This window comes from Giraffa tippelskirchi, chromosome 3 (assembly GCF_054371585.1).
Source record: "Giraffa tippelskirchi isolate mGirTip1 chromosome 3, T2T-mGirTip1v1.2.pri, whole genome shotgun sequence".
Classification (NCBI taxonomy): Eukaryota; Metazoa; Chordata; class Mammalia; order Artiodactyla; family Giraffidae; genus Giraffa; species Giraffa tippelskirchi.
The window spans coordinates 153,324,965-153,351,143 of record NC_137277.1 but is presented as its reverse complement, the minus strand read 5'-3'; the positions used below and the strand labels follow the sequence as shown (position 1 = coordinate 153,351,143).

The 26,179-nt window shown below is 38.6% G+C and overlaps 1 protein-coding gene across 3 annotated transcripts; it reads right to left on the bottom strand.

The window, feature by feature from the left end:
• Positions 1 to 26,069, bottom strand: FASTKD2 (FAST kinase domains 2). Of its 3 annotated transcripts, XM_081577951.1 has the most exons (13): positions 26,007 to 26,069; positions 24,250 to 25,070; positions 21,188 to 21,291; positions 20,181 to 20,289; positions 19,775 to 19,898; positions 19,377 to 19,516; positions 18,107 to 18,279; positions 17,380 to 17,382; positions 13,145 to 13,308; positions 11,267 to 11,479; positions 10,773 to 10,857; positions 8,974 to 9,088; positions 7,814 to 8,004 (listed from the first exon to the last, which is right to left on the bottom strand). In XM_081577951.1, the coding sequence occupies exons 2-13, from the start codon at positions 24,967 to 24,969 to the stop codon at positions 7,885 to 7,887; spliced, it is 2,070 nt and encodes a 689-aa protein (XP_081434077.1). In that variant the 5' UTR covers positions 24,970 to 25,070; positions 26,007 to 26,069; the 3' UTR covers positions 7,814 to 7,884. The 3 variants fall into 3 exon arrangements, with proteins under 3 accessions (XP_081434076.1, XP_081434077.1, XP_081434075.1); XM_081577950.1 differs by lacking the exons at positions 7,814 to 8,004; positions 17,380 to 17,382 and adding an exon at positions 1 to 540; XM_081577949.1 differs by lacking the exon at positions 17,380 to 17,382.
• Between the last annotated feature and the right edge of the window lie 110 nt (positions 26,070 to 26,179).

The window sequence follows — 26,179 nt, the reverse complement described above, 5'->3', positions numbered from 1 at the left end:
GACAAATACTGTATGATTCCATTCATATGAGGTATGTATCAGATTCATAGAGACAGAAAGTGGTGATTGCTGGGACCAAAGAAAAGGGGATGGGAGTTACAGTTGAAAAGGTGCAGTTTCAGTTTTACAAGCTGAATGGCGTTCTAGAGATGGACGGTGGTGACAGCTGCACAATAAAGTAAGAAGACTTACTGATTGCCCTTGTGCTGTATGTACACTTTAAAATGGCCAAGAGAGATGGCAAATTTTGTATATGTTACACAATTTCTTAAAAACTGAAAAACCCAGATTGATATAAAAATCACAGTTGAGGTGAAATTGAGAAATGTCTTGTTTTCTGTTTGTTGTTTCTCCGTCGTGTCCAATTCTTTGTGATCCTTTGGACTGTAGCCCACCAGGCTTCCCTGTCCATGGGGTTTTTCAGGCAAGAATACCAGAGTGGATTGCCGTTTCCTCCTCCACACCTCCTGCCTCTCTTGCATTGCAGGTGGATTCTTTACTGCTGAGCCACTGGGGAAGTGTCTTGCTTGGTTTGTTTTCCTAGGACAAAGAGTGCCATGTGAGAGTCTGTGGCTTAGAAAAAGCATATGGTACAAACTTTTTAAAATGATCAAGTTAGTTCTCAAAAGGGTGACCTTCTTTGGTTGCCTGTTTTTCTTTTAAAACTTTGTGTTTACCCAGGATATATTGTTGGGCAAGATAGGAGGTTAAGACTAGAATACTTCTTCTGATTTTACTACCTCAGCCCAGGAGAGTGCTTTGAGAAGAATGGCTGTGGATCAGAGCACACCCTAAGGAAAACTTGGAGCAAGTGGTATCTGCAATCTTAAAATGCAGGGGCCTGTGCAGAGTTCAGCAAGGCGGGGATGGGGGAGGGTGTCTGTGCAGCTGAATGCAGGGCAGGTGCTCTGTGTGGGACCCTGTTTTCACTATGGCCACAGCAGCAGTGGAGGTTACTTCATGTGAACCTCAAGCTGCAGAAGAGGGCATTGCCCCTCCCTTTCAATTATCTGCAGCTGATTTTCTTCAAGACTAGCATTTAACATGGTAGATGAAATATGTTTTGATGAATGTGACATTGAAGCACTTCAAAGATCCCCAAATATGATAGCATTGGCTTATTGTCTAAGTTGAAAGCTGTGACAAGATGAAAGTCTCCCTTCGCTGCATTTTTTTTTTTTTTTTTAGTAAAAATATGAACAAATTTCCCAAGACAATTAGGCAAAAGTTTGAGGCTATTCTTTCTCTCTTTCTACACTAGGATTGTGGGTCCTAGTGTAAAGAAACTGCCCGAGATGGAACTGGCAGGGTTGCAAAATGGGGAAGTATGGGGAAAATTGGGTAGGAGAAAAAAGTAGAAAACAAAGTCAAGTTGGCTGATTTTGCCATTCACCTGCCAGTGAAATTTTATTGCTGCCTGGAGGAACCTCCTGAGGGTGACATACATGTAAAACCAGTTGACAGTATATATGGATATTCCTAGTGGGTCATAGTTACATGATATATGTCTCTTACCTTGAGTGAAACTCTTTAAGGCAAAATTCACAAAGTGTTAAAAAATGGTATCCCATTATGTGTGTACATACACCAAATGCATTATACATAGTACATGTATACTATATGTGTATGTATATAGAATATACATATACTATAATATATATTACAGTGTCTTTATCAGTGTTCAGTTGCTGATGATAGAAACCACTAGTTCAAACACAACCTACTTGGATGTCGACTTCTGGGCATTCACAGAAGCCTCCTTCTACTTATGAGATGTTTGGACGAGCTGAAGCAGCAGCCTTTAATCTGACTTCCAGGAATGCCTCTCAGAATGCCACCATAGAACTGGCTGTCCAGAGAGCTGCTCTCTCTGCTTATAGCCCCAAAGGTAGGAAAGCATGAAGATGCTGCCTTGTTGCAAGTTCCAGATCCATGTTACCTGAGTCACTGTGCCCCCAGCAAAATGGAAGTCCCACACCCTGCTGCACCATACCCTGGGATCTCTGCTATTGTTATTCCAGAAAAATCCAATGTCACTGACTGATGGCAGAAATACGGCCTCCATCTATTCTGGCCTTCTTAATCTCAGGCAGGCACATATGTTCGGGAGGTTAGGTCACATCTGGAATTCAAGCTGTAAGGGGGGGTTGGAAAATGTATAGATTTCAGTGTTGTGGGCCCACCAGTGAGCCTCACACACACATGTGGCACAAATGAGTCATAAGTGTATCAAGAAATAGCTATTTCCTCAGCCTTCTGGGTAGCCACAAAAGGCTGGGTAGCCAAAGGCCCTTGGCCAGTAACCTCCTCACCTAGTGCTCCCGAGAAGGCAGCCTGAACAGAGTGGAGGGGGGGAGGTTGATGGTTCACTTCTCAGTCCTATGGATAAATACCAGAAGCATCTGGCCCATGACGCTCTGCCGTGATGTTGTGTGAAGCCAAGCATGTGTCCAGCCACCTAGACAGCTTCTTAAGAAGCTTGCTGCTGAGTGAGACACTGACCCTCATGGACAAAAAACACTCTAGCTGCTGAGTAATTTCATGGTGAGGTGCAGTCAGGGGCTGGGAAAGGCCAACTTCTCGTAAGTACAGCTCTGGGTAGATGTTCCCAATCTCTGTCTTATGTTTACTTATATCTGTTCGCTTAGAGATGTCTGAACTAGTTGCAGAGTGACTGCTCTGTCAATACACACACACTGTGTAAATTAGAACTCCATTATTATTTGTAAATATTTGATATGAAGAAATTTAACTGCATTTATCAATTTGTATTATCACAGAAAATAGCATCACATTTGTCAATGACAGAACAAGAAAGCGGTTAGGCTCTAAATACAATTTTTAATTTTTGAATGCTTTCAAAAAGTTTAAAATTATTTCATCAGTTATTTATATATATATATATTTATATTTATATATAAGTATCCTGTCAACAGTGATAACCAAGAATTGATAAAATATCTTGATCGAAAAGTGCATATAGCCATTTCAAACACACAACTGGATATTTAATAGTTATGTCTAGAAAGCAAGATCAAGCTTCTCATTAAGGAACTGGAAAAATTAATGTGTTTGGGAATTTTATACAAAGTCAATACTTAAAAGTCTTTCTTAATAATACTTGGAATTTTACTGATTTTAGTTCTTGTTATATCATTCACAATTTTGTTCTATAAGGCTCCAAATAAACACCAAAATACTCTCCCACTTAGTGCTATAAGAACTGCCATTTCCTGTGTGCGCCATGATCTAAAAAAGATAAACCATGGAATAGGGTAGAATGAACCAATGTGCAAAATAGGCTGCACTGCCACATACACAAGGTTTCACAGGAAACGTAAGAAAATTATTTACTTGCAACATTAACATTCTAAGGATACTGCTCCTGGCTCCTCTCCCTTTTAAAATTCAGATGTCAGAATTAACACATGTACCACCATCAACATTGTTCCATCTCAAAACACCTGAGAAATAATTTTCAGATCATATATGGTCTCCCTTTGCTGCCAAATCTTGTTCACCCTCCTCTGTTTAGCTGAGTACAGCTCTGAAAACCCAACCCAGTGACCCCTTCCTGCCCTGCCCCCAACTTCCTCTTATCTTCTGCTTTGGACCTTGTCATACATCAGTTTATCTTTCAACATACAATAATGGCATCTTATCAGCAACTTGAGGGGCTCTCTATTTTCATTTCTTCATATCCCCCACAGTTCTGGGTATATATTAAGCTCTTCGTGGTTACCACTAATTGCCAACATGTTGTTTGGGAAATCAAACATTAGAAATGGATTAAGAACAGGTAATATGTGGCTCAGATGGTAAAGAATCTGTGGGAGACCTGAGTTGGATCCCTGGGTTGGGAAGATCCCCTGGAGAAGGGAATGGCTACCCATTTCAGTATTCTTGCCTGGAGAATTCCATGGACAGAGGACCCTGGCAGGCTACAGTCCATGGGGCTGCAAAGAGTTGGACACAACTGAGAAATTAACACTTTCACTTTCTTTTCACTTTTAATCATTTTACTTTCTATTTTAAGTATAATACATATTAATTCTTGAAATATGAAAACTAAAACATAAAGAATTAAAATTACTCAATTTTACTATTCATAAATACCACTTTCTACATTTTTATCCCTTTTCTTCTGTTTATACACCTCTTGCCATTATTTAAAACAAAATTTGGAAAAAAAAAAAACAGGAAAACAAAATTTTCTACATATAGAATCAAGTGTTTGTTTTTCCATTTAATAGAAGTGTAAAGTTTTCCCCACATCATTAAGTAAATTATGGTATATATAGATATTTTACAAATATTAAAATGATGTCTCAGAACAGCGCTTTCCACATTTTCACGAGCATACAAATCACTTGGGATATTGTAAAAATACAGGTTCCGGTTCAGTAGGTCTGTGATGGGTTCCAAGAGTCTGCATTCCTAACAACCTCCCAGAAGATGCTGATCCTGCTAGTTTGTGGACCACATTCTGAGTAGCAAGGGCTTAGAAGATACATATTCCATTAATGAGGAATGCTTAAGTACTTCCCGGTGTTAGGCTATATGCAGTAAAATATGAAATCAATGGAGTGATAAGAATCCTTACATACAGTATGGGAATAATACAAATATTTATCATGTGTATACTAAGGGTGCATACAGACACAAAGATAGTTAAAAATCTAACTCCTAGTCAATGTCAATAGGTATCAATGTTTTCAAGACACTAGAGCATTCATAGCGATAGAAAGCCCATCACTGGTTTCCAGGGAACAAAAGGAAAGGCAAAAAGGGAGGAAACTTTCAGGGGTGGTGGATGGTCATTACCTTGATTGTGGTGGTATTTTCATGGATATTTTATATATATATGAAGTCTGTTAGAACAACAGATTGTGCACTTTAAATATATGCAGTTTGCTATTTGTCAATTATACTTCCATAAAGCTGTTTTTTAAGTATAGGGTAAAAAGTCACAAAATGCATTCCAGAAAGTTGTATTTACATCCTACCAGCAGCATATGCAAGTGCCTGCCTCATTACTTGTCAGCACTATGATTGCTAAAGGAAAAAAACACACAGTGCTAATTTAGAAAGGCAAAACCTCTCATTTGTTTGAATGTGTATGTCTCTGATTACTAACAGACTGAAATTTTTTGATGTTGATCAGCTAGTCACTCGTTTTCTTTTGTAACATGTATCTTATCAACCTATAGGAGCTCTTTACTTAGATATGTGCCATAAATACATCACCTATTTTTTTTCTCTTGACTAGATGTTTACATTCGTGTGACATAACGCAAATCGACATATTAAAAAAGTTTAAGAATCAAAAAATAAAATAAAAACAAAGGCCAATCCTAACTCTGCTCAAAACACAACCAAAAAAAGGTCAGTCAGGACTCAAAATTAAACATTAAAAAAAAAAAATCAAAGTCTTTTACATCTATTTCTTTCACAAGATGGCTGACTTACTAGCATCAGACTGCATCAGAAGCAAGCCATATACATAAATGTATCCAACTTTACATCTTTCATATTCACTCTTTCAGTTGGTTAATAAAGTAGGTTATTTTATCCTCTTTAGAGTTTGGTACTAAAATATTAACATATTTTGTGATTTAATCAGGAAGAGTCAGAATTTAGATTTATAAACTCCCATCTTTTATTTATTGATCCTAATTGTGTGAGAAATGGGTCCATGAAATCAAACTGGAGTTAAGTGGGTTTTGTTTTGAATCAACTGAATAAATACCAGAAAAGGAAAATATTTATATATTTTCCTGGAGTGGAGAGTAAATCTTTATATTAATAATTCTGAGAAGACTTATATATTATTAAATTGTTTTCCTTCCCTCTATACCTTCAGTCTCACGAGATTTTTTTAGGCTATATGGCAATGAAGAATGCTAATACTAGTAATATCAGTGAAAGAGAAATGCTAGTTCCTCCAAAGAATCTACAAATTTGTCCAATCCTTTGAAAATGAGTCATAATTAGCCATTAGAAAAAACATATGTACTTACTATTTAAAGAATGAAAATTTTAGTTCCCTAATAGTGTATTTTCAACTCTTGTTCTGAAGCTTATAAAATTGAATCATTTGGTCAAGTATATAAAACTAGACGATGTCCAATCTTGAATAAAAGTCCAGATTTCCTGATACACAAGCTGCAGAGCAGCAGAAAAGGAAACAATGTGGAAATCAATGATGTGGCTGAAAATCCAGAAAAATCAAATTCTTGAACCTTTACTTCCTCATCCATAAAATGAGGGAGGTGGATTAAATGATTGATGTATTTCCTTTCAGCTCTAACCTTTTCTAAATGCAGGGAGGATAAGCTGATAAAACCTTGACAGATGCAGTCATATTGCTAGAGATTTTTTATTGCCAACTTGGGGTTTCTCAACTACTTTTCTTGTAAGTCCGTATGAGCTCAGGTTCAAATTCCAGCCCTGTCCTATTTATATAGCCTTTATAAATAATTTATCCTCTTATTAGATAAGAGGAAATAAGGGTCCCAAGAGATTAATAGCAGCTACATGTCAAACAGCTAAGATAATGGAGAATATACCCAAATACTTAGCAGTGCCTGACACAGAGTAAGATGTTCAGTAATTGCACGTCTGTGTATTTGGAGTATCTCAGTCCATCCCTGCTGACATTAACAGAATGCCATAGACTGAGTAGCTTATAAACAACAGAAATTTATTTCTCACAAATAACTGTGGGAGAGGTTTGGAAGTCCAAGATCAAGGCTTTGGCAGATTCTGTGTCTGGTGAGGGCCCCTTTCCTGGTTCACAGATGGTCATCTTCTCACTGACTTCACAGGGAGAAGTGATAGGGAGCTCTCTGAGGCCTCTTTCATAAGAGAACTAATCCAATTCATGAGACCTCCACCCTCAAGATCTCCCAAAGCTCTACCTCCAAATACTCTCACCCTGGGGGTTAGGTTTCAATAAGTGAATTTCAGGGATGGTGAGGGGGTGGGGCACAAACATTCAGACTTTTGCATGGGGGTAAAATAATACCAACATACACATGGTAAAACCTGCTGTATCCCCAGTAAGTCAAATATTAGACAGACAGGCATATGACAAATGTGAACAAGTATTTCCACAAAAGAATTACACAGATAACTGAAAGATAGCCCCCAGGTCTGGCTCACAAAAGAGTTCAGCTATATATATTTAGTTTAAAAGACTTTGTGAAATGGTGAGCACAGAGGGGAAGAGGGAGAAAGGAATGACCTCAACAAAGAGGCAACCCACAGCCTATCAATCTTAAGGAATTTGGACTCCTTGCCATCTCTGTGTTATCTCATCTCTGTTTCTCTTAGTTTGGTCCACAAACCACTTCCACCTAGAATGCTTGTTAAAACTGCAGATGCCTGATACTCACTCATTATAAACATGCTACCTCCTTAATTTTTATACATTTTTAACTTGAGAACCTAGTCCAATTGCTTTGTGGCCAGTGCTTGAAAATGTTGTCCATAACTGAGTCCTAAAATAGCTTAGATTCCAAGCTGAGGACTGCCCACACCAAATTACCTGCAACCCACCACAACTAAGAAATCAGTTTTTAATGCATCAAAGCTAATGAGAAACAGTAAAATCTACAGCTCATGAATTTGTGGGTATCTGGGTACTGGAAGGAATAGGTACTCCTGCAAAGATGACCCTTCTGGAATTTTCTCAGCATATTCTAAAGTGTCAGTAACAACATTTCTTTCATTCTTAACACTAATTTTTAAACAGTGAACTGAAATAACACTTTGTATTATGGTGAGCAGTCAGGTAAATTACATCGACAACTGAATTATAGTATTTATTAAAGTTAATTTTACAAATTCAGGTCTCCAAACATTAAAAGGTTGCCTTTCACTTTAACATGTACTTTGCAAATTTGTATCAGCAGTAGACAGTGCTTTGGGTAAATAGATTTTAGTCTTCAAAAATGTGACTGCATCCTTCATCTCTAGTTTTTCCACCTCCCAATTATTGACCTTACCAAAGAAAGAGAAAATAATCAGTCTGCAAGAAGATGATGACATATAAAATAAAAGCTAGTTTTAACACCCAGGGATATTAAAATAACATCAAGCCAACCACTTACAATTTATGCACATTTTAAAAAGTTTAGTTATGACTATATATACTAGGGTTGAAGAAAGCTCTTACAGTGAAAATTACAAAAACTTTAAAGGTCCTCTAAAGGGTGCAAACATTTCTTTTTTGGGATAATCTTCCTTAGAATATACATAATAGCCAATATGAAAAAAAAAGTGTTACAGATTAGCTCATTAGAGAAATGGGCCATCTTAACCTTGATAATCCAGGCATGATCCAGTTTTAGATACTAAAGTATCATAAAGAAGATTCAAATGTTTACATTTCACATTATATGCAGGACCAATGACTGGCATTTAGATCGATCCTAACATTAATATAAATATAAATTTATTTGTATGGTCCTCACTCCATACAGATACCTAGAGAGGCTGCTCAAGTTGTAGTGTTCAGAATCAAATGAAGTACAAAGAGGGAAGAAGAACTATCCTCTTACAACCCTCCAGCATTTTCTAGTGAGAAATATCCTTAATGGCCTCACACTGACCCATGAAAACAAAGCTTTAATCAACATCTTTTCTTCTGTTTAAGATAACCTAGAAACTGAACATGGTTTCATGTTCTTAAATAGGAAAATATATTATTTACATTTTTCCACTTAACAAAAAAGATTGAAGTTGACCAAATGTAGCATTTATCAAACCCCTAGTAAATGACTAGTAATCAACTGAGCAGGAGCCAAATCATGTACCAGAAATGTTCTTTTTCAAAGAAAACAATTAGCAAAACACTTATTCCAATACTACTGGCAGTTCTTCTAGTCCTAGTAACCAACTTAAGCCATAACATTCCTGGCAGAATGAACATCAGTAATTCAAGATGATTTCATTTGCAATTTTTCTTACCAAGATTACATGAAAACCCATTATTTTCAAATGCCGCATTTTCATAGCAAGGTATCCTTTGGGGTGGGTTGAATCCAAACAGTAAGCAGATTTAGGAACACAGAGTACAGCTACTCTGAAAACAAAAACACAAACTAGTTACTAACGAGATGACTGTGTACAACCTTGCTGTATTCTCATTCTTTGGAGATTTCAAAGCTGAGCTCTCCACTGACCACATTCCTCACTGTTCCGTCCTGTGCTAGCCCTTCCTTCCTCATTACCTGGCCTGTGCAGACATTCCAGTATGTGAAGGCCACTTAGGAACCAAAAGCTTATAAAGATGTTTTATACAAACAGTATCCCTTAACCATCTTTAAGAATGGCTACATTCTTCATGAGGAAAATCTTCAGATATGAAAGCACCATTTTAGGGCTCTCTTATACAGAGGTAATCACTGATCTAAATATAATTATTTATGCCACTAGAAGTACTGGTGTAGATAACACTAAATGGAAAATGCTCTGTTTGTACATATTGTCTCCTCAAGAGGGAAGCATTTAAAAACCAGGATGGGGAGACCAAATACAAAGAAGAGATAAACAAGACTGTTGAAAAGATAATATCTGTATGTGTAAAAAAAACTGAAGGTGTAATTTTATTTTCATTGTTCATGGCCTTTTGGAAAGATTAAGTTCACTGGGGGAAAAAGACATTTGTATCCTTACTGTCTCCTGTGATACTACTCTGGCTGTTATCTGAGATAAAGAGAAAGAAATTTTATATCTTTAAAGGAACACCGATTCCTCGTTTCTTCTCAGTACTTTAGGCTGAGAGCTATTATATTATATTTTTATGCCAGAACAGCCGAATTCCAGAAAAAGAAAAATGATCTGTCAATGAGGCCAAAGAGAAAGGCTTTTCTTAAGGGGAGATAGGCACTATGTAAGGGAAGATAGTGGCTGAAAAAGATGGCCAAGGAGCAGTCTAGATGCATTTGGAAAGGAGCCAAAGTTACAGAGCTGTATGTGAGTGGGAAGTGATGGGCAGATAAAGAGTCTGAATCCCTACAGACTTTTTTCTGTACCTCTCTCTACGTATTCATGTCCTACAAAGCAGTAGGGGATGTAAGTCACCTGGGGTCGGGATCCATGTCTGACTCAGCTCTGTGTGCCCTGCAGGCCCTAGCAGAGCCATTCCACAAAGGCTGACTGAACACGGGGTGTGAACACAGGGTGTGTGCAACATGACCTGATCCAGCTGCTTACAAGGCAGAACGTGCTCTTGGGGAGCAGCATCAATTTATCCCAGAGACACCTTCTGTACTGTGTGAGTCAAGGCAACTACTTCTAATTAACCTCAATATGGTTTGATCCATATGCAATATACCTTAATTAAAAAACAAAAGTTTTTCTACCTTTTGAAAGGTTTGTCTAGTAGAACAAAATATTTATATTGGGTATTTTATTTGGGTAGAAGTCTTAATTCTTTAGGATCACTATTGCATTATCTTGTCAAAAATTCACACTGCGCTGATGGTTTCAATTATGTTAATGTTGTTTGATTGCACTGTTTAGCTTTAAATCCTAATTTTTAAAAATTGCCTGTTTCATTAAATGGCCAACTCCAACCCATGGTCTTCAACTGCAGTGCCTACATGTATACCTAAGGAGTAGACTAATGGATGAGAAGTCCCTAGGTGCATAACAAGCTCCATACAAATAGAAAGTCTTTGTATTGTTACTGCTATTTAATATGAAGTCTTTGAGAATTAAGATTTAAATACAGAGAGCTCAGCAAATGAGTATGTGTAAACAACCTCTGAACATCTGTAGAAGTCACCACATCCACGTCAGAAAATGGAAGCACTTGGCTCCGGTTAGCATCCATTCTGATTTCAAAATCTGAAAGAAAAAACAAAATTGATACTAATTTTTCAAACACTGCTCAATGATTTTTTGTTTAAAAATGAATACTACTACTACCAATAACGACAGTGGCAACAGCTAAGGTATACTGAGCTTACTTACATGTGCCAGATGCTAGTCTGGATTTTATATGTATTGTCTCATTTGTAGGTCACAGGAACCTATGAGGTGGGTACTATTATTACTGCCATTTTACACATAAGGAAAGAGGCTGGCGAGTGCTGAAAGCACAGCACTAGTAAGCCAGGGAATGAAAATCCACACCTAGGTAGTCCAGCTCCAGGGGCAATGCTGCACCACACTAAGCTGCCACAAACTCCTAACCTTTTGTCAGAAAAAAAGAAATATAAAGTAAAACAGAAGAAACTCGTATAAAGTCCCATACCGATAAAATAATTATGTGGCAACCGTACACTTTGTGAGAAGCGTCCTTCTCCCAGAAGGTCACTCAGCACTGCGGCAACCTTTGGTTGTGAACATAAGGGTGTGGGGGGCAACTGTGGCAGCAACAAGTCCAGGTCCTTGTGACAAGGAGTATCATCAAGTTTTAGACAAGCAGCCACAACATGAAGCCTGTGAACATTTCTCTCCACGTCACCTTAAAAAAAAAAAATGTAGTTAAGAAAAATATTAATGTCACATTAAAGAAAATTTTATTAATGTACCTGTAATTCTGATTATTTGCTTCTTATCAGGAGGGATTTCTGTGTCCCCCAAGTTCCCACAGTATGTGTAGATCTGTGCCTGTACCTGATCAAGTTTTGAGGTTTAAAATACCTTTCAAGGTGCTTTAGCCTCACTCTTCACTGAACTGATGGGGAAATGCTCAAGAATGTTAAAACGCCTCTTGATCAACTAAGGGCAAAGTTGGAACTAGAATTCAAGTCTCCTGGGTTCACGGCTGCTTCCCCTGCATTAGACTGCTTGAAAAATCAGCACATAGTGTTCCTCTTCCACACTTCAACTCTGAAACTTCATTCCATTGTTTTTAAAAGTATTTCAAGTAACCCTATTTCTCAGACATGGGCTTCCCAGGCGGCGCAATGGTAAAGAATCCACCTGCCGATGCAGGAGACCCAAGAGATTTGGGTTCAATCCCTGAGTCAGGAAGATCCCCCGGAGCAAAAAATAGCAACCCACTCCAGTATTCTTGCCTGGAGAATCCCATGGACAGAGGAGCTTGGCAGGCTACAGTCCATGGGGTCGCAAAGAAGTCAGACACAATGAAGCAAATGAACATGGGCGTAAGCCTGATACTGCTTTTCCCTTTTTTTTTTAAAGAAGAAGAATATTTGTTTATTTGGCAGCACCGGGTCTCAATTGCCGCATGTGGGATCTAGTTCTCTGACCAGGGATCAAACCTAGGCCCCCGCACTGGGGGCGTGGAGTCTTATCCACTGAACCACCAGGGAAGTCCCTGCTTTTCCTTCTTTTAATAGTAAAAACCACAAGTAAACAGTTAATTTTGGTTCCAAGAGTAAATAAATTCATTACTTAGGTAACTATTTGGTTTCTTAATCTAACAGCTGTGCCCTCATTACAGACCATGAGTGGCAAAGCTTTATAGCTGCAAAAGTTGACTTAACTTGGCTTCAAATGTGACATGTAAAGATCAGATGTATAAACACCTCTGATAGGGGCATAAAGAGCAACTTGAACATTTAGTGTTTGTATAGGTGCATAAGGTATAAATAAAACAATGACGATGTGTTTCTTACTCCTGCTGTCTATGTGCAGGGTCTGTCATTAAAGGAGGCTCCACAGGGACTTCCCTCAGCTCAGTTGGTAAAGAATCCGCCTGCAATGCAGGAGACACTGGTTCGATCTCTGGGTTGGGAAGATCTGCTGGAGAACAGATAGGCTACCCACTCCAGTATTCTTGGGCTTCCCTAGTGGCTTAGCTGGTAAAGCCGCAATGCGGGAGATCTGGATTTGATCCCTGGGTTGGGAAGATCCCCTGGAGAAGAGAAAGGCTACCCACTCCAGTATTCTGGCCTGGAGAATTCCATGGACTATATAGTCCATGGGGTCGCAAAGAGCAAGACACGACTGAGCGACTTTCACTTTACTTTATTTTACTTTACTTTACAGGTTAGCTGGTTTAAAGCATGGCCCTTTGACTTCACCATCATTGGTCGTTTCATTAGGAGCACCTGCTCCAGAAGATTTAATTGACACTGCTGCAACTGAGCCCCTATTCAGAATCACCAGGTAGCCTGGCAGTACTGCCTTATTTTAGTCATGTTGCACACTGACATCCTACCTGACGTCAGCAGATCATCGATGATGTCCTTTTGAAGAAGCTGATTAATGAGGGCCAGGGGAAAATGGTTCATCCAGCAAAATGAATACACTGCATTTAACAGGTTTTCAGAAGATATGTGGTGAAGACTACCAGTCAGAGCACTGGCCATAACTTCTAGGAACCTAGAGGGGCAGAAAGGAAACTTGGCTTCCAAATATGAAGAGAAGACAAGATCATGACAGAGCTAGTGAGGTGTCACAGAACCAACAGCTTTCAGTGCATAAAACCATCAGGCTTGCATTTGTACTAGGTCTTCACACATCTTTCAGGTCAGCTAACTTTCATAACAAATATATACACTCAATAAATGTTAGCCGCCACGGTATGTCTTACATAGGGCAAATATTTATAGGCTTAAACTCATTTAATTCCCATTCAAAGTCTATGAGATAGGTGTCATTATTATCCTCATAATAAAAATGAGTAAATAGGCTCAGTGAGGTCTAGTAACTCATCCAAGGACACACAGCCAAGAAGCAGCAGGAACAGCCCTGAAATCCAAGCTGTTAGGGTCCAGCGCCTTTTAACCACTGTGCTAGGCTTTTATCCTGAGTAAATCTACAAGTCCTGGAATGACACTATAGGTTTATATCCTATTAAAATTCTGTTGCTATTAATGCTCTGAGCTGAAAGAAGCACAAGCCTAATCATACCACCTCAGCTAACGTTATGTACAATAACAAAGCAGGTGAGCACAGATGAAGAGAAGGGAGATCAAGGTTAGTTGAGGCCATGGGCCCAGTGTGACACTGCTAATAAAGAGGCCAGACACACTTTGAACCCGGGTCAGTTTGACTCTTAGGGCATAAGTTATATTTGATTATACCAGAAAAAAAAAGTAGTGCATGCAAAGTACTGTGATAGTGTACAGGAAAGAATGTAGATAGGGTAGCTTTGCGGATAAGGAGAATTTCAGTAAGTAGAAAAGATGGCAAAAGTGAAGACCACTTGAAACTAAGCACAGAAATGGAAGCCCTGAAAGTGTATCCTATTCACGCTGTGGAGAGTGACTAGTGAGGCACAGGCAGGGACACGCACAGCAGGGCAAATGTGCCCTGAAGTAAGCCCTTAGTAACAGTGAGCCATAAAGGGAAATGTCTGAGATCGACTGGGAGATCCCATGAAGAGGAGGAGATGGATGACGAGAAAGGCTGTGGTAGGTCCTAGAGACAACAGTGAGGCAAAGGGAACACTGATGGGAGTCTGGAGGAGGCAGCCAGAAAGGGGTGATCAGGAGCCCGAGGGGTAATCACCTCTCCCACTCCTTCTGCCGTACTTCATCTTCCACAGCACTGCAATCTGTGTCATTTCCTGCACGTGCTTCGCTGTTTCTTTCCCTCCTGACTTGAATATAGAGTCCCTTCTACACCGGATGCTCTTTCCATGGCTAACTCCTATGTATCCATCTTTTAAGATCTGCTCAGGTACCATCTCCTCCAGAGAGGGCGCTTGACATCCACCCTGACCTTCTGCTTCACCAGGCTAGCATCCTGGCCCATTCTCCCTCTATCCCTGTGTAACCTGTGTAAAACTCGGCCACTTCCATGTTCATGCTATATTTAATTGCCAACTTATGTCTACATTACCCATTACCTAGAATCTTCTGGTAAAAAAGGATTATGTCTTACTCACTTTTGTCTTAAGTACCTGAGTACTTGGTACAAGGTTTCTTACTAAATGAACAAATACAATTAGAGGAGGAAGAGGAGAATGTTACTGGAAAAGAAAGAGTCTAGAATAATGAGCTAAAAATTCACCAAGTTGTAAACGTTGACTATGCACAGCTCTTTACATGCTGTTACTCATACCTCGATAAAATGGAGCAGGAAATGGCAACCCACTCCAGTACTCTTGCCTGGAGAATCCCATAGACAGAGGAGTCCATGGGTTGTAAAGGGCTGGACACGACTGAGTGACCACGCACACAAAGTGGTTTAAAAAAAAAAACCACTTGACATGGTACTTGATAAACAGTAAACAAAACAAACAAACAAAAAACCAAGAATGAGCTGACTTCCAGAATTATTCAACTTGAGACCCCTGTGGGATCTCCGGTGACCATATACAACCTGGAGTTCAGGAGCCCACTAATGACCAGAGATGCAATCCAGGATTATCTACAGGGTGGCAAGTACAGATCAAAAAGAGAAGAAACCAAAGGACTGGAACGACAGAGTTGAAATGTTAAATGTTTTCTTCCTAGGGCTTCAAACCCAGGAAGATATTCTAGATTTAACACGTTCTCTTTACCAGAGGCCATAACATAAATAAAATGATTAAGGAACAGCGTGTGGATACACAAAGTGCAAAGTCAAATTTTCTACAACTCTCCGACCTAATCCATCTCTTCCAGTCAACTCGCTTCCCAAATGCTTCGAGTTACTGCTCCTAAAACCTCTGCCATTCCACCCTAGGAGGCCATCTTCCTTTCTCCTTCCTCCATAAAGCATTTGTTTGGTACCTATCATTTTGCGTTCCTCTCAATATACATGACTTGCCTCCTTCCCTATCCTAAGAAGGATAGAGAACACAAACTTTATTTATAGTCCTCAAAATACCAACTTCAGGCAACTGTACATTTATGGACATTCAGGAATTTCTTATTGAGTAATCTCAATCTATTAGCTACTCTTATCACTCCTACTTCTCCAAAGGAGAAATGCTGAGGTAGGAGGGTAGGGTTAGACCACAGTTTCTCAGTCTCAGCACTGCTGACAATCTGGCCTGGATAATTCTTTGTTGCAGTGCCGTCTTGTGCACAGTAGGACGTTGGCGGCATTCCCAGCCTCCACCCACTAGAGGTTGTACAACAACCCTCTCTCCCCACCTCCCCAACCACACAAAAACTAACATCCCCAGATATTGCCAAATGTCCCCTAGGAAGCAAAACCACTGCCAGTTGAGAACCAATGAGTTAGATGAAAGCAAAACAGACAGATAAGTACAACATTCATGACTCCCCCTCAGTATGACCTGTTCCTGGTTGTATTTTGTCAAATTTCCTAACCTGTGTGTAGCTACTTACAGTTACCTTTGTTATCCATCCTCTATTTCCAACATAACAATTATACTGGACCAAATTATCTCCTGGGACACCTACAGTCAATTGAAAAACTCCCTAACCACTTACTGTTTGTTCTCTGAATTCTACGGAATCCATGCGGCTGTTTCTGGAGTTTTAATTACTACTCAGCTTAACAGTGCTACTTATTCCAGTATTCTTGCCTGGAGAATCCCATGGACAGAGGAGCCTGGTGGGCTACGGTCCATCGGGTCGCTAAGAGTCGGACACGACTGAGTGACTAACAATTTCACACTTTTCACTTTCACATCTTAACAGTATTTGTCAAGAAGGGGCAGAAGGCACATAGGAGCCAGCTTCATAATAAAACCAAGAGTGGGTAGTAAAGGAAGGCTGAATTTGGGGAGAATCTTTTCAACCTTTATGTCTATTCTGTGCCAGGCTCTGTGCTATGTTTAGAAACACAGGCACCTGGGTCTGATGCTAGAAAGCTCTGCAATTGTGGAGAGAGGTTTATTGACAAATAACTGCAGCTATGTGTCAAGGTTCCACCAGAGACCTCTGTAAGACACGACAAGCACAGGAGCTCTGATGGGAGACATAACGGAAAGCACAGGACACATATACGAACTGAGTTTTTTTGGAACAATGGAGGGTACAGCGGGCAGCTGCTTTTCTTGGCCCAGCATTTCTTTGATCAACAGAGCCAAAGAAACGGGCATGTGACCCAAACTTGGTCAATCAGATTTTCTCTTCTGGAAATCTGGATCTTGAGAAAAAACCACAGGGACAAAAAGCTGATGGAGCCAAGCTGGGCATGCATGCTCAGTTGCTCAGCCATGTCCAACTCTTTGCAATCCCATGGACTGTAGCTCACCAGGCTCCTCTGTCCATGGGATTCTCCAGGCAAGAATACTAAAGTGGGTTGCCATTTCCTACTCCAGGGGATCTTCCCAACTCAGGAATTGAACCCGTGTCTCTGGCATCTCCTGCACTGGCAGGTGGATTCTTAACCACTGCATAACCTGGGAGCCAAGCCACTTGGTGGCAAAGAAATGGCCTGTGAACCCTGCCCCTGAGAGCCTCAGAACTGCCACGGTTTATTCCTCCAAGGCTTCTGTAACCTATAGTCTATTTTTTTTTAATCTAATAATTACTGTGAGTCAGGCACTGCCTTAAGATTCTGACACAGGTTAACTCACTTAATCCTCATAACAACGATTATTAAATTGTCCGGTATGATTAGAAATAAGTCATTATTCATCCCCATTTTAACAGATGAAAAAACTGAGGTACAGGTAAGTAATTTGCCAAAGTTAAGTAGATAACAAACGGCAGAGCTAAGATTCAAACCTAAGCAAGACGTCTCCTGGGTCTGCACTTTTAATCACTCTTCTAACAAATGACATGTTATATATGTTTCTGGTTTTTAACGAATGCTTAACTGATCTACAGAAGAAGTAAAGATGTTCTGGGTGGAAAGAAGAGGTCTGAAAGAGCCTGGCACGTTTGAGGAATTGCTGTGTTTATTAGTAGAAATGTATGATTGGAGTTAAAATGAAAAGAACAGAAAGCGGTAGTCTGGGACCAGATAAAGAGCTAGGGTCAAAACTGAACTATAAACTAGGGTGCTAAGGGAATAAGTTGGGCAAAAGTTTGAAACGAAGTCTCCTACACTGAATTATCAAATACACTGCAAAAACAACAACAACAACAAAAGCAAAAGCAAAGCATGTATCTTTATCAAAGATAAAATTGTTTAACTTCATAAATAAAGAATATTATGTTTTATTTCTGGACATAGATGGGCTTGCTTGTAAGAATTCACTGAGCTTTGTAATCTTTTCCATAAATACGATATGTGGTAATAAAAAAAGTAAAAAGGAACAAGTACATACTCGTGGGTCTGATATTTGTAGAAGTGATTGAGAGAAGAATATACATTAAGAATACGGACAAGGCTTTTCACATTTAGGAAGCCAGGTTCATCTGCTGCTTTCTTTATAAACAAGTCCATCAAACCAACAGGTCGAAAGCCAAAGTTTTCAAATAAAATGAGGAGAAAAAGAATCTAAAAAAAAGAAAGAATTGAGGGAAAACTTCTTAAGAATTACAGTATGTTATCAGCAATCTTTCCGATTTCAAACAGTTTAAATAGCAACAGAATTGTCCTGATTGAAAAATATTCCCTTAAAAGGAATAATTATCTTTCCCTTACAAAATATCAAGTTAATAAGCAACCTCTTTTTATAAGCTGAGAAGCAGAGCACACAATGGTTCTCATTTCCAATGTCATTTAAAATAAATCCTTTCCTACATGCTTTTCATACAAAATCTCTGCAAATTACCTTTAAATATACCTCTTCTGAAGTTTTTCAAAATGACCAAGTCAATTTCAAACTGCTCTCCTTTCCAAACATAGACACTTCCTATATTCTAATAGATAAATGATAACTCAAAAATGTCTATGTTTAATATTAGATACTAGAATGAGAATAGAGCTGAAATACGATGATTAAAATAAATGTTCCACTTCATCTCTCATTTCCCTCTTTGTCCTTCCTACAATAAGGACTTCTCTTTCCAAAATCAATTTCCATAGTAAACACAATATTCACCTCAACCTCCAAAGTGAACTAAGCCAGTGATCTAACATGGTTACCTCAGCTTCACTATAAAAAGAAGTTTTTACCAGCTGCTTCATTTAGACATTTTATTATTAACACAGGCCTTGCACTTAAAGGCTCTTATCCCTGAAGAACCAAGCAAACTTTCCATAAATAGAAGACAGTAATGACACTTTATTCTTCAAAAAGCTTAAGCCCATCACATTACCTATCTTTATTATTCTAAATCTAACAAAGGAAAAATAGAAAGGCAGAAATAATCCTTAGTATCCAACCAAAGTACCATATAATATTTTGAAAAACAGACTTTGGCAATATAATTTTTGTTTTGGATAGAAAGATGATCATGATGTTGAACAGTATATTAATAGGTAACACCTAGACAGAAATTGTAAGGAGCTAATTTTTCAAACCAAGTTAGCATCGGAATATTTTGGAATCTAAACCACTTTAAAATGATAGAGAAGTAATTCACAAATAAATAAATTAATACATTTCTTGAAAGTTTCTGAGACTTATTCTAAACTATTAACATACTTACTTTTTTCAACTTCCAGATGTCAAAAGTTGTCGCCACATAATCTGCTATTCCTTTAAAAAGATCTATATTAATATATTGGAGGTCCCTGCAAGACTGCAATATGTTGATCAATATTTTAAAAGGACACCCATGGATGTTACCTTTAAGAATGAGTTAGATAAACAAAAATTACCAGATGATTTTGACTGTGAGATTTAAGATACTATATACCCAGCACTTTTCTTTAGAAAAACGGCACTGTATTTTGTAAAAACAAAAAACAATAACAATAGGTAAAAATAAATTTTAGATCTAACCAGATCATCAGACATTTTTTTTATATAACAGCAAACAAACAAAACAAATATAGTTCAGAACAGATCAGATGCTATAAACCATGTAAGAAAAATTCCCCTTACTTGTGACTCTCTTACTGCACTCATTCAGAAGGATAATGGAACGGTGATTCATGGCGGCCAGTACCGCAAACATGTGCTGGCAATTCAAAACAGAAAACTGGTCTAATTCTTTCAAGGCTTTCATCTAAAAAAAATAAACTTTAATTTGTCATTTGTGGCAAAATAAATTAAAATCTTATATTTAAATAAAAAAGGATAAAGTTTGAGCAAAATGACTCAGACATATATAGATAAATGTATGTAAATACATATACACATAAATATTTCTAATATTCCACTTAAGCAAACTTATACCCAAAAGCACAACAATGTCCTCCTAATGAACTGACTTGAGGAGAGGATAGCAAATCACAGGAAATATCTTTTTCAAATTTTACCCAATAGAGAAAATTCAGAAAGTATTTACCTCCAATTTCCTTTTAAGACCATTCGGAGCATCTTTTCCAATACTTCTCATCACAGTTTGTAATGTTAAGACATGTTTTATTTTCCAGACTTGCTCATCAACTAGCATCCTGTCATCAAACACAACAAATACCACAGTCTTAGGATCTTAAAACCAGAAAAGAAATCTTAAAAGTCATTTGGTCCAGTTCCTACTTATAGGCAAGGAATATGAAGCCCAAAGAAATTAAATATCTGCCCACGAGAGTGTAAACAGTTAGTGAAAGCTCCAGGACCCGACTGGTATTCTTTTCTCTCACATTATTTTGCTACCTTTGTGTATGAACAAATACCAGCAGATTATATTAAGACATCCCAATGCATAGTCAATGAAAAAGGGAATTAAAAATTATTCGCATAAACCTATGACATAAGATTAGGTGCATCAATTTTACAAAAACTCAACCTACTTTTCAAGCTGGGCTACTGTCATGTGACCTCCACATAGTGCCCAAATAACCATTATGAACTGAGTATGTATCAGTTCTCTCCCAGCCCATATCAATACTATGTTTTAAGATAATTTTAATGTTATCCATGCTTTTTTTTATAATGAATCCTGAAAGAAGCATTATTTCTAGGTTTACCTTATCCAAAGTCAGGACTTTAAGTTTAATAAGCTATTAAAGATCAGCTTCCTTTGTAGGTCAGTTGGTAAAGAATCTGCCTATAATGCAGGAGACCCGGGTTCAATTCCTGGGTCGGGAAGATCCTTTGGAGAAGGAAATGGCAACCCACTCCAGTATTCTTGCCTGGAGAATCCCATGGACAGAGGAGCCTGGCAGGCTACAGTCCATGGGGTCACAACAGTCGGACACGACTTAGCGACCAAACCGCCATAGCCACCAACAAAGTCTCTCATGCCCCCACTTAAAAAAAAAAAAAGGAGTTCAACTTTAATCTTGGTTTTTGATTGGAGATAAGAGAAAAAGAGAAAGCCACTTGAAGAAAGTGTAAGAGAGTTCTCACCGCAATCCTGCCAGAAGAACATCCACATTCTTGCATGGCTCCATTGTGTTTAAGATAGCTGACAAAACTGAAAGACATTTCTCATCACACTCATTGATACGTTCCTATTGAAATGTAATCACAAAAACACTATAGGTAATGAGTTCATAGTAGATGACCTGGCCCAAGCAAAACCACTGAACTGATGCTTTCAACTAAAGGATTAAGTATCAAACCAATTACTCAGTCAGTCCACAATAAACAGCAACTTTGGAAAACCAGATGTTATTTTTAAGTGAACTTTTCAAATAACTGATACACATTCTTTTGGTATCAACAATTTCTTTACACTTTCAATTACCACTGAAAATGATCTGACATTGACTATATTCCTCCACTTCTGAAATAACTTTCAACAAGCATTATTTTTACCCCTTCTTGAGACCAAAGGCCACCATGGTGACGAGCGCAGTAATAAGCTATAGGACAATTTTCCACCCCTAACGAATTTTACATTGCTGTGCTTACAATTTCCCTATATTCTTCCCTGAGTATCAAACTGCAACCTCAGTGGTGAACTTTCTAATTCACATCTGCTGTCACATTTTACCACCACTATCTGGATCTCAAGAGGAACCCAGGCTCCCTGGATCCTTCTTTCAAACACTTTGAATCAGGGTATTAATTTAGTTCCAGAAATGGCCTAATTTAGAGAGTGAACAGTAATAGCACAGCTCACCTAGTGCTCTACAATTTAATCACAACTAGTCTACACACCTCACAAGAGTACTTGTAATCACACCAGAAAGATGTATGCTGTTTTGCTAAAATTACATGACCAACAAGCCACAAAGCCTCAAGTCAGAACCAGATAATGATAAGAAATGGATAGTGCTGGAAGGAAAAAAGGTCTCATTCCCATGAGAGGGTTTCCATTAACAATTTATAGCATTCCATCAATATCTCCTGTAAAAGAAAAGACCACCTCGCTAGGTATTTGAAGGGCAAGCTGTACTGATGATATATTTCATCCCTAGCTAAAATGTCTTTGCAACATTTCCACATGTTAGTGAGATACAATTATATCTATAGATAAACTGACCCCAAATACCCACTGTTCATATCTCACCAATGCAGATACTATGCTGATGGGAATACCTGTCCAAAATTCATTTAGAGAATCACTGACCAGGTAAAGTGACTTACTGCAATTACTTTTAAGTAACTATATAGGGAACAGAGTCTACCAAAAAACACAGATATTCTGCAGTTTAAACAAACACACACAATACAAATTAGTTTCTGGTTGAAAACATATGGAAATCACAGTAATATTAAAAGTTAAAAACTCTCAAATTCTATAAACTCAATCCTTGAATTCTATAGTAAGATAGGATACATGTCAGATCATCCTCAGGAAATTCCTATCTTAAAAAAAAAATTATTTAATTATGATCATTGAGTTTCGATCTGAAAAGCCCACTCTTAAGAGGTAAACAATTACTTACAGGAACTATTCTTTTCCTTGGCCAACCTGGTGTCACTTCAGTGACATTGAAGAGGACATTCACTCCTTTGTTTGAAACTAAAAGTGGTTCTCCCATCCAATTTCATTCTTCTTCCAATACATTTTCCACTTACAGAGTGATCTAAATACTAACTGGAGCAGCTTGACCTTTGCTTAAAATACTTCAGTGGATCCCCACTGCCTATAGCATAAAGGCAAACTCCTTAGCCAGGCATAAAAGGCTCTTTATGATTCAGCCTCTTTTTTTCCCCAACCTCGTGCCTTGTCATGACACCAACCCCTCCTTCTTGACAACCATAGGCACAATTTCCTACCAATTCCCTCAAACTCATAACCCCAATAATCTGTACTTCCAGCCACAGTGAACTACTTTCAGCTCCCCAAACTTTTCTCCAGGATTTGAACATACAGTCTCCTCTACTTGAAACACCATCTCCTTCGCTATCAACCTTCTCACTGACTGCTGGCCATCCCTTGCACTCAGCTTAGACATCATCTCCTACTGGGCTTGAATTTTAGCTCTACTATGACAAGGTGTTTGTTCATTAAACCAGCAAATATTTATCAAATACCTAAAAATGGTGACATTAACAAATATGTAGCCTTGGGCAAGCTATTTAACCTCTCTAAGCCTAAATTTCCTAATCAGGAAGAAGAAAGTAATAACTACTTTTAAAAGCTACATTGAGAATTATATGAGACCCTCCTTTCAAACTCTACATATCACTGCTCCAAACAGTAATCTTGTATCCTTCTCCCCCATCACCTCTTCCCATCATGAAGGCATTCTCCCAACTAGGTTTGAAGCCCCTAGTTACACACTGTGTATATTTTTCTTTCATTGCACTAAAAGCTCTATGTGGTCCCTATTTTGTAATTGTATTCCCAATGATCAGTGCTACAATATCATAGTGCCTACGATATCATAAATGTATGAATGAATATTGGTTATTTTTGTAATTGCCTACAAAGTATCTGTTGTCCCCTCTACATTACAAGGGCACGAATTATGTTTTCCATATCTTTACATCCCTAGTAACAAGTGTAATAACTAATCCACAGTTGACAGCCAATGAACAGTTACTGCGTGAATAAATAAATTCAGTAGTTGTGACTTTAGCCAAGTTGTTTAACATAACCAAATCTCTTTCTTCATCTGCTAGAGTAACACCAACCTCACAGGGCTATTGTGAAGATTAAACAGGACAACACAAGTAAAAGGTATAGGTTGTCAATAAATACTAGTTCCCTTCCCTTCCCTTCTCTCCTCAACTACCCAACCTTTTCTTGTATATTTTGTATCTCTTCCCACTTTAGCTTATTTACTATTACTCAACTCCGGAGAAGAAAAAGGGGGCAAGTTTTCATAAACTTCTAAAGCAAAAGGAAGATCTTGCTAACTTAAGGTGTCTAAATCATAGAATATTAGTATCTATGCAGAAACAAATGTAAACTACCATTCCAATGATAAGTTTCATTCAAAGAGGCTATATGTCTACTTCTTATCATTCTTTCAATATTTGCTAAACCGAGTATATTTACACCTCCTTTTTACCTGGACCACCCTCAGCAAAGTCTGTACGAGCAGCGTGTTCTGAGGAATCCCAAGCTTCACTATAGCATGAAGACTAAACAGTAGGTTGTCGAAATACATGATCTTGGCTTCTCTCATAACTTGTTCACACAGCTGGCTAAATGCAGGGTGGTTAAACATAAATTGTTTTTCAAAGCGCTTTTGGTCCTCAGACATCCGTTTGGCAACTGCCCACATAGCTGAGAAATAGTTACTACTAGGAAATGTAGGTGCTTTTGAAAATATATCTAACACATCACTCAGGGAATTACACTCCTGAGACAGTTTTCTACTGCTGATGAGGGTTGGTTTTCTTCTCTTGGTAAGAACATCTTCATCAGAGGCCTCCTGATGAAAGCTTTTCTTCAATTCATTATCAGAGACAAGAAAGTGTTTTGAATCAAAGGACAGTCTTCTAGGACAAAGTAGTTTGTCAACTGTTAAGACTGTTACCATGCTTATGCCCTTTGTTTGACAGCCATCACCTCCTGATTTAAAAATTAAAGCATCCTGAAAGAGATATCTAATAGATGACTGCATTTTATTACCAAAGGTATTTAAGAGGTTTCTTCGGTTCCAGTTTGAATAAGCAATATTTGGTCTGCAAAATGCCAAAGGATACAGCTTCACAGTTCGGCCTGTTGGAACTAAAGTACTGAGTTGTTTGAGGTTCCATAAAAAGGAACCCGCTCTGTTATTCATTTTCTAGTTACTGAAATACTTTCAAAAGACTTTCAAGTTATCAAGATGACACACACGTCGCTTCTACATATGAAAAAAAACTCATGCCTGCCGTCGTCTTCCTGCAGGGCAAGGGGTTATAAGAGAAATAAAAATTAGAGTAAAATTTCTACTTAAAAATATAAAATCCATTTAACAGAGACTAAAGTGGGGACCTAGAGAGACATTAAGATTTACCTTAAAAGGGTAAAATCATTTTACCAAATACTGGCTTCTTCCACTTCTATTACAATGTGTATACACAGTCTTAAAGCAGCCAAGGTTACTTTGGAAGTAGTGGATGCATAAATAAGTCTTTAAAAAAAAAAGAAGTGGATTTCTGACAGGAAAGTTTTCGTATAAAGCTTTCTTTGCAGTAAGAGGTTTTACGGAGATGTCAGCAATAAAAATTAAGGGCTTAACCTTGAAGGAGCTGAAACTCTAATACTTTGGCCACCTAATGCGAAAAGTTGACTCACTGGAAAAGACCCTGATGCTGGGAAAGATTGAGGGCAGGAGGAGAAGGGGACGACAGAGGATGAGATGGCTGGATGGCATCATCGTCTAGATGGACATAGGTTTGGGTGGACTCCGGGAGTTGGTGATGGACAGGGAGGCCTGGCGTGCCGCGGTTCATGGGGTCGCAAAGAGTCGGACACGACTGAGTGACTGAACTGAACTGAACCTTGATGGATACTTTTTAACCCGGGGATTTAACAACAGCTAAACACGAACTGCTAAAATAAGGACTTGGACAAGCAGAACGGTTCAGGGGAGGAAGCAGCAAACTAAAGTGATGCTTGCACGTGGCCTGCGTTTGGGAGGGAGATGCAACCAGACAGTTTCATCAGGTTTCAGAACCGGTGTGAGGAGTCCGTGCTTCCGGAGCCTTACCTCTTAGTATGAACCCACCTCCCTCAACTTACTTCCCGGGCAACTTTTAAGACCTTTCTCCGAAAGGCAAGAAGTCTAGAGAGTAGTACAACCAACTGTTCCGCTTAAGTTCGTCCTCCACTCACCTTAGAGTAAAAGCCTGTGACTGTAGACAGGCGCGGCCATGACAGTTTCCCCGCGAAGTGAGCATATCGCGAGATTTTACGGATCCTTCATAGGTCAAAAAGTGTGTGTTCGCGTACGGTTGGAAATATTTAGAGTGAAGAAAACCTACCAAAAAGAATGACTGGTTTTTCTT

What these genes read in the sequence shown, in the direction of transcription:
- FASTKD2 (XM_081577951.1), bottom strand. Translation starts at nt 24,969, where the DNA reads ATGAATAACAGAGCGGGTTCCTTTTTATGGAACCTCAAACAACTCAGT. An exon ending in GTCTTAAAAGGAAATTGGAG is followed by an intron (nt 19,899 to 20,180) that starts GTAAATACTTTC and finishes TATTTTTTTTAG; the next exon opens with ATGAAAGCCTTGAAAGAATT. An exon ending in ACTTCTACAGATGTTCAGAG is followed by an intron (nt 9,089 to 10,772) that starts GTTGTTTACACA and finishes TTTTGTTTTCAG; the next exon opens with AGTAGCTGTACTCTGTGTTC.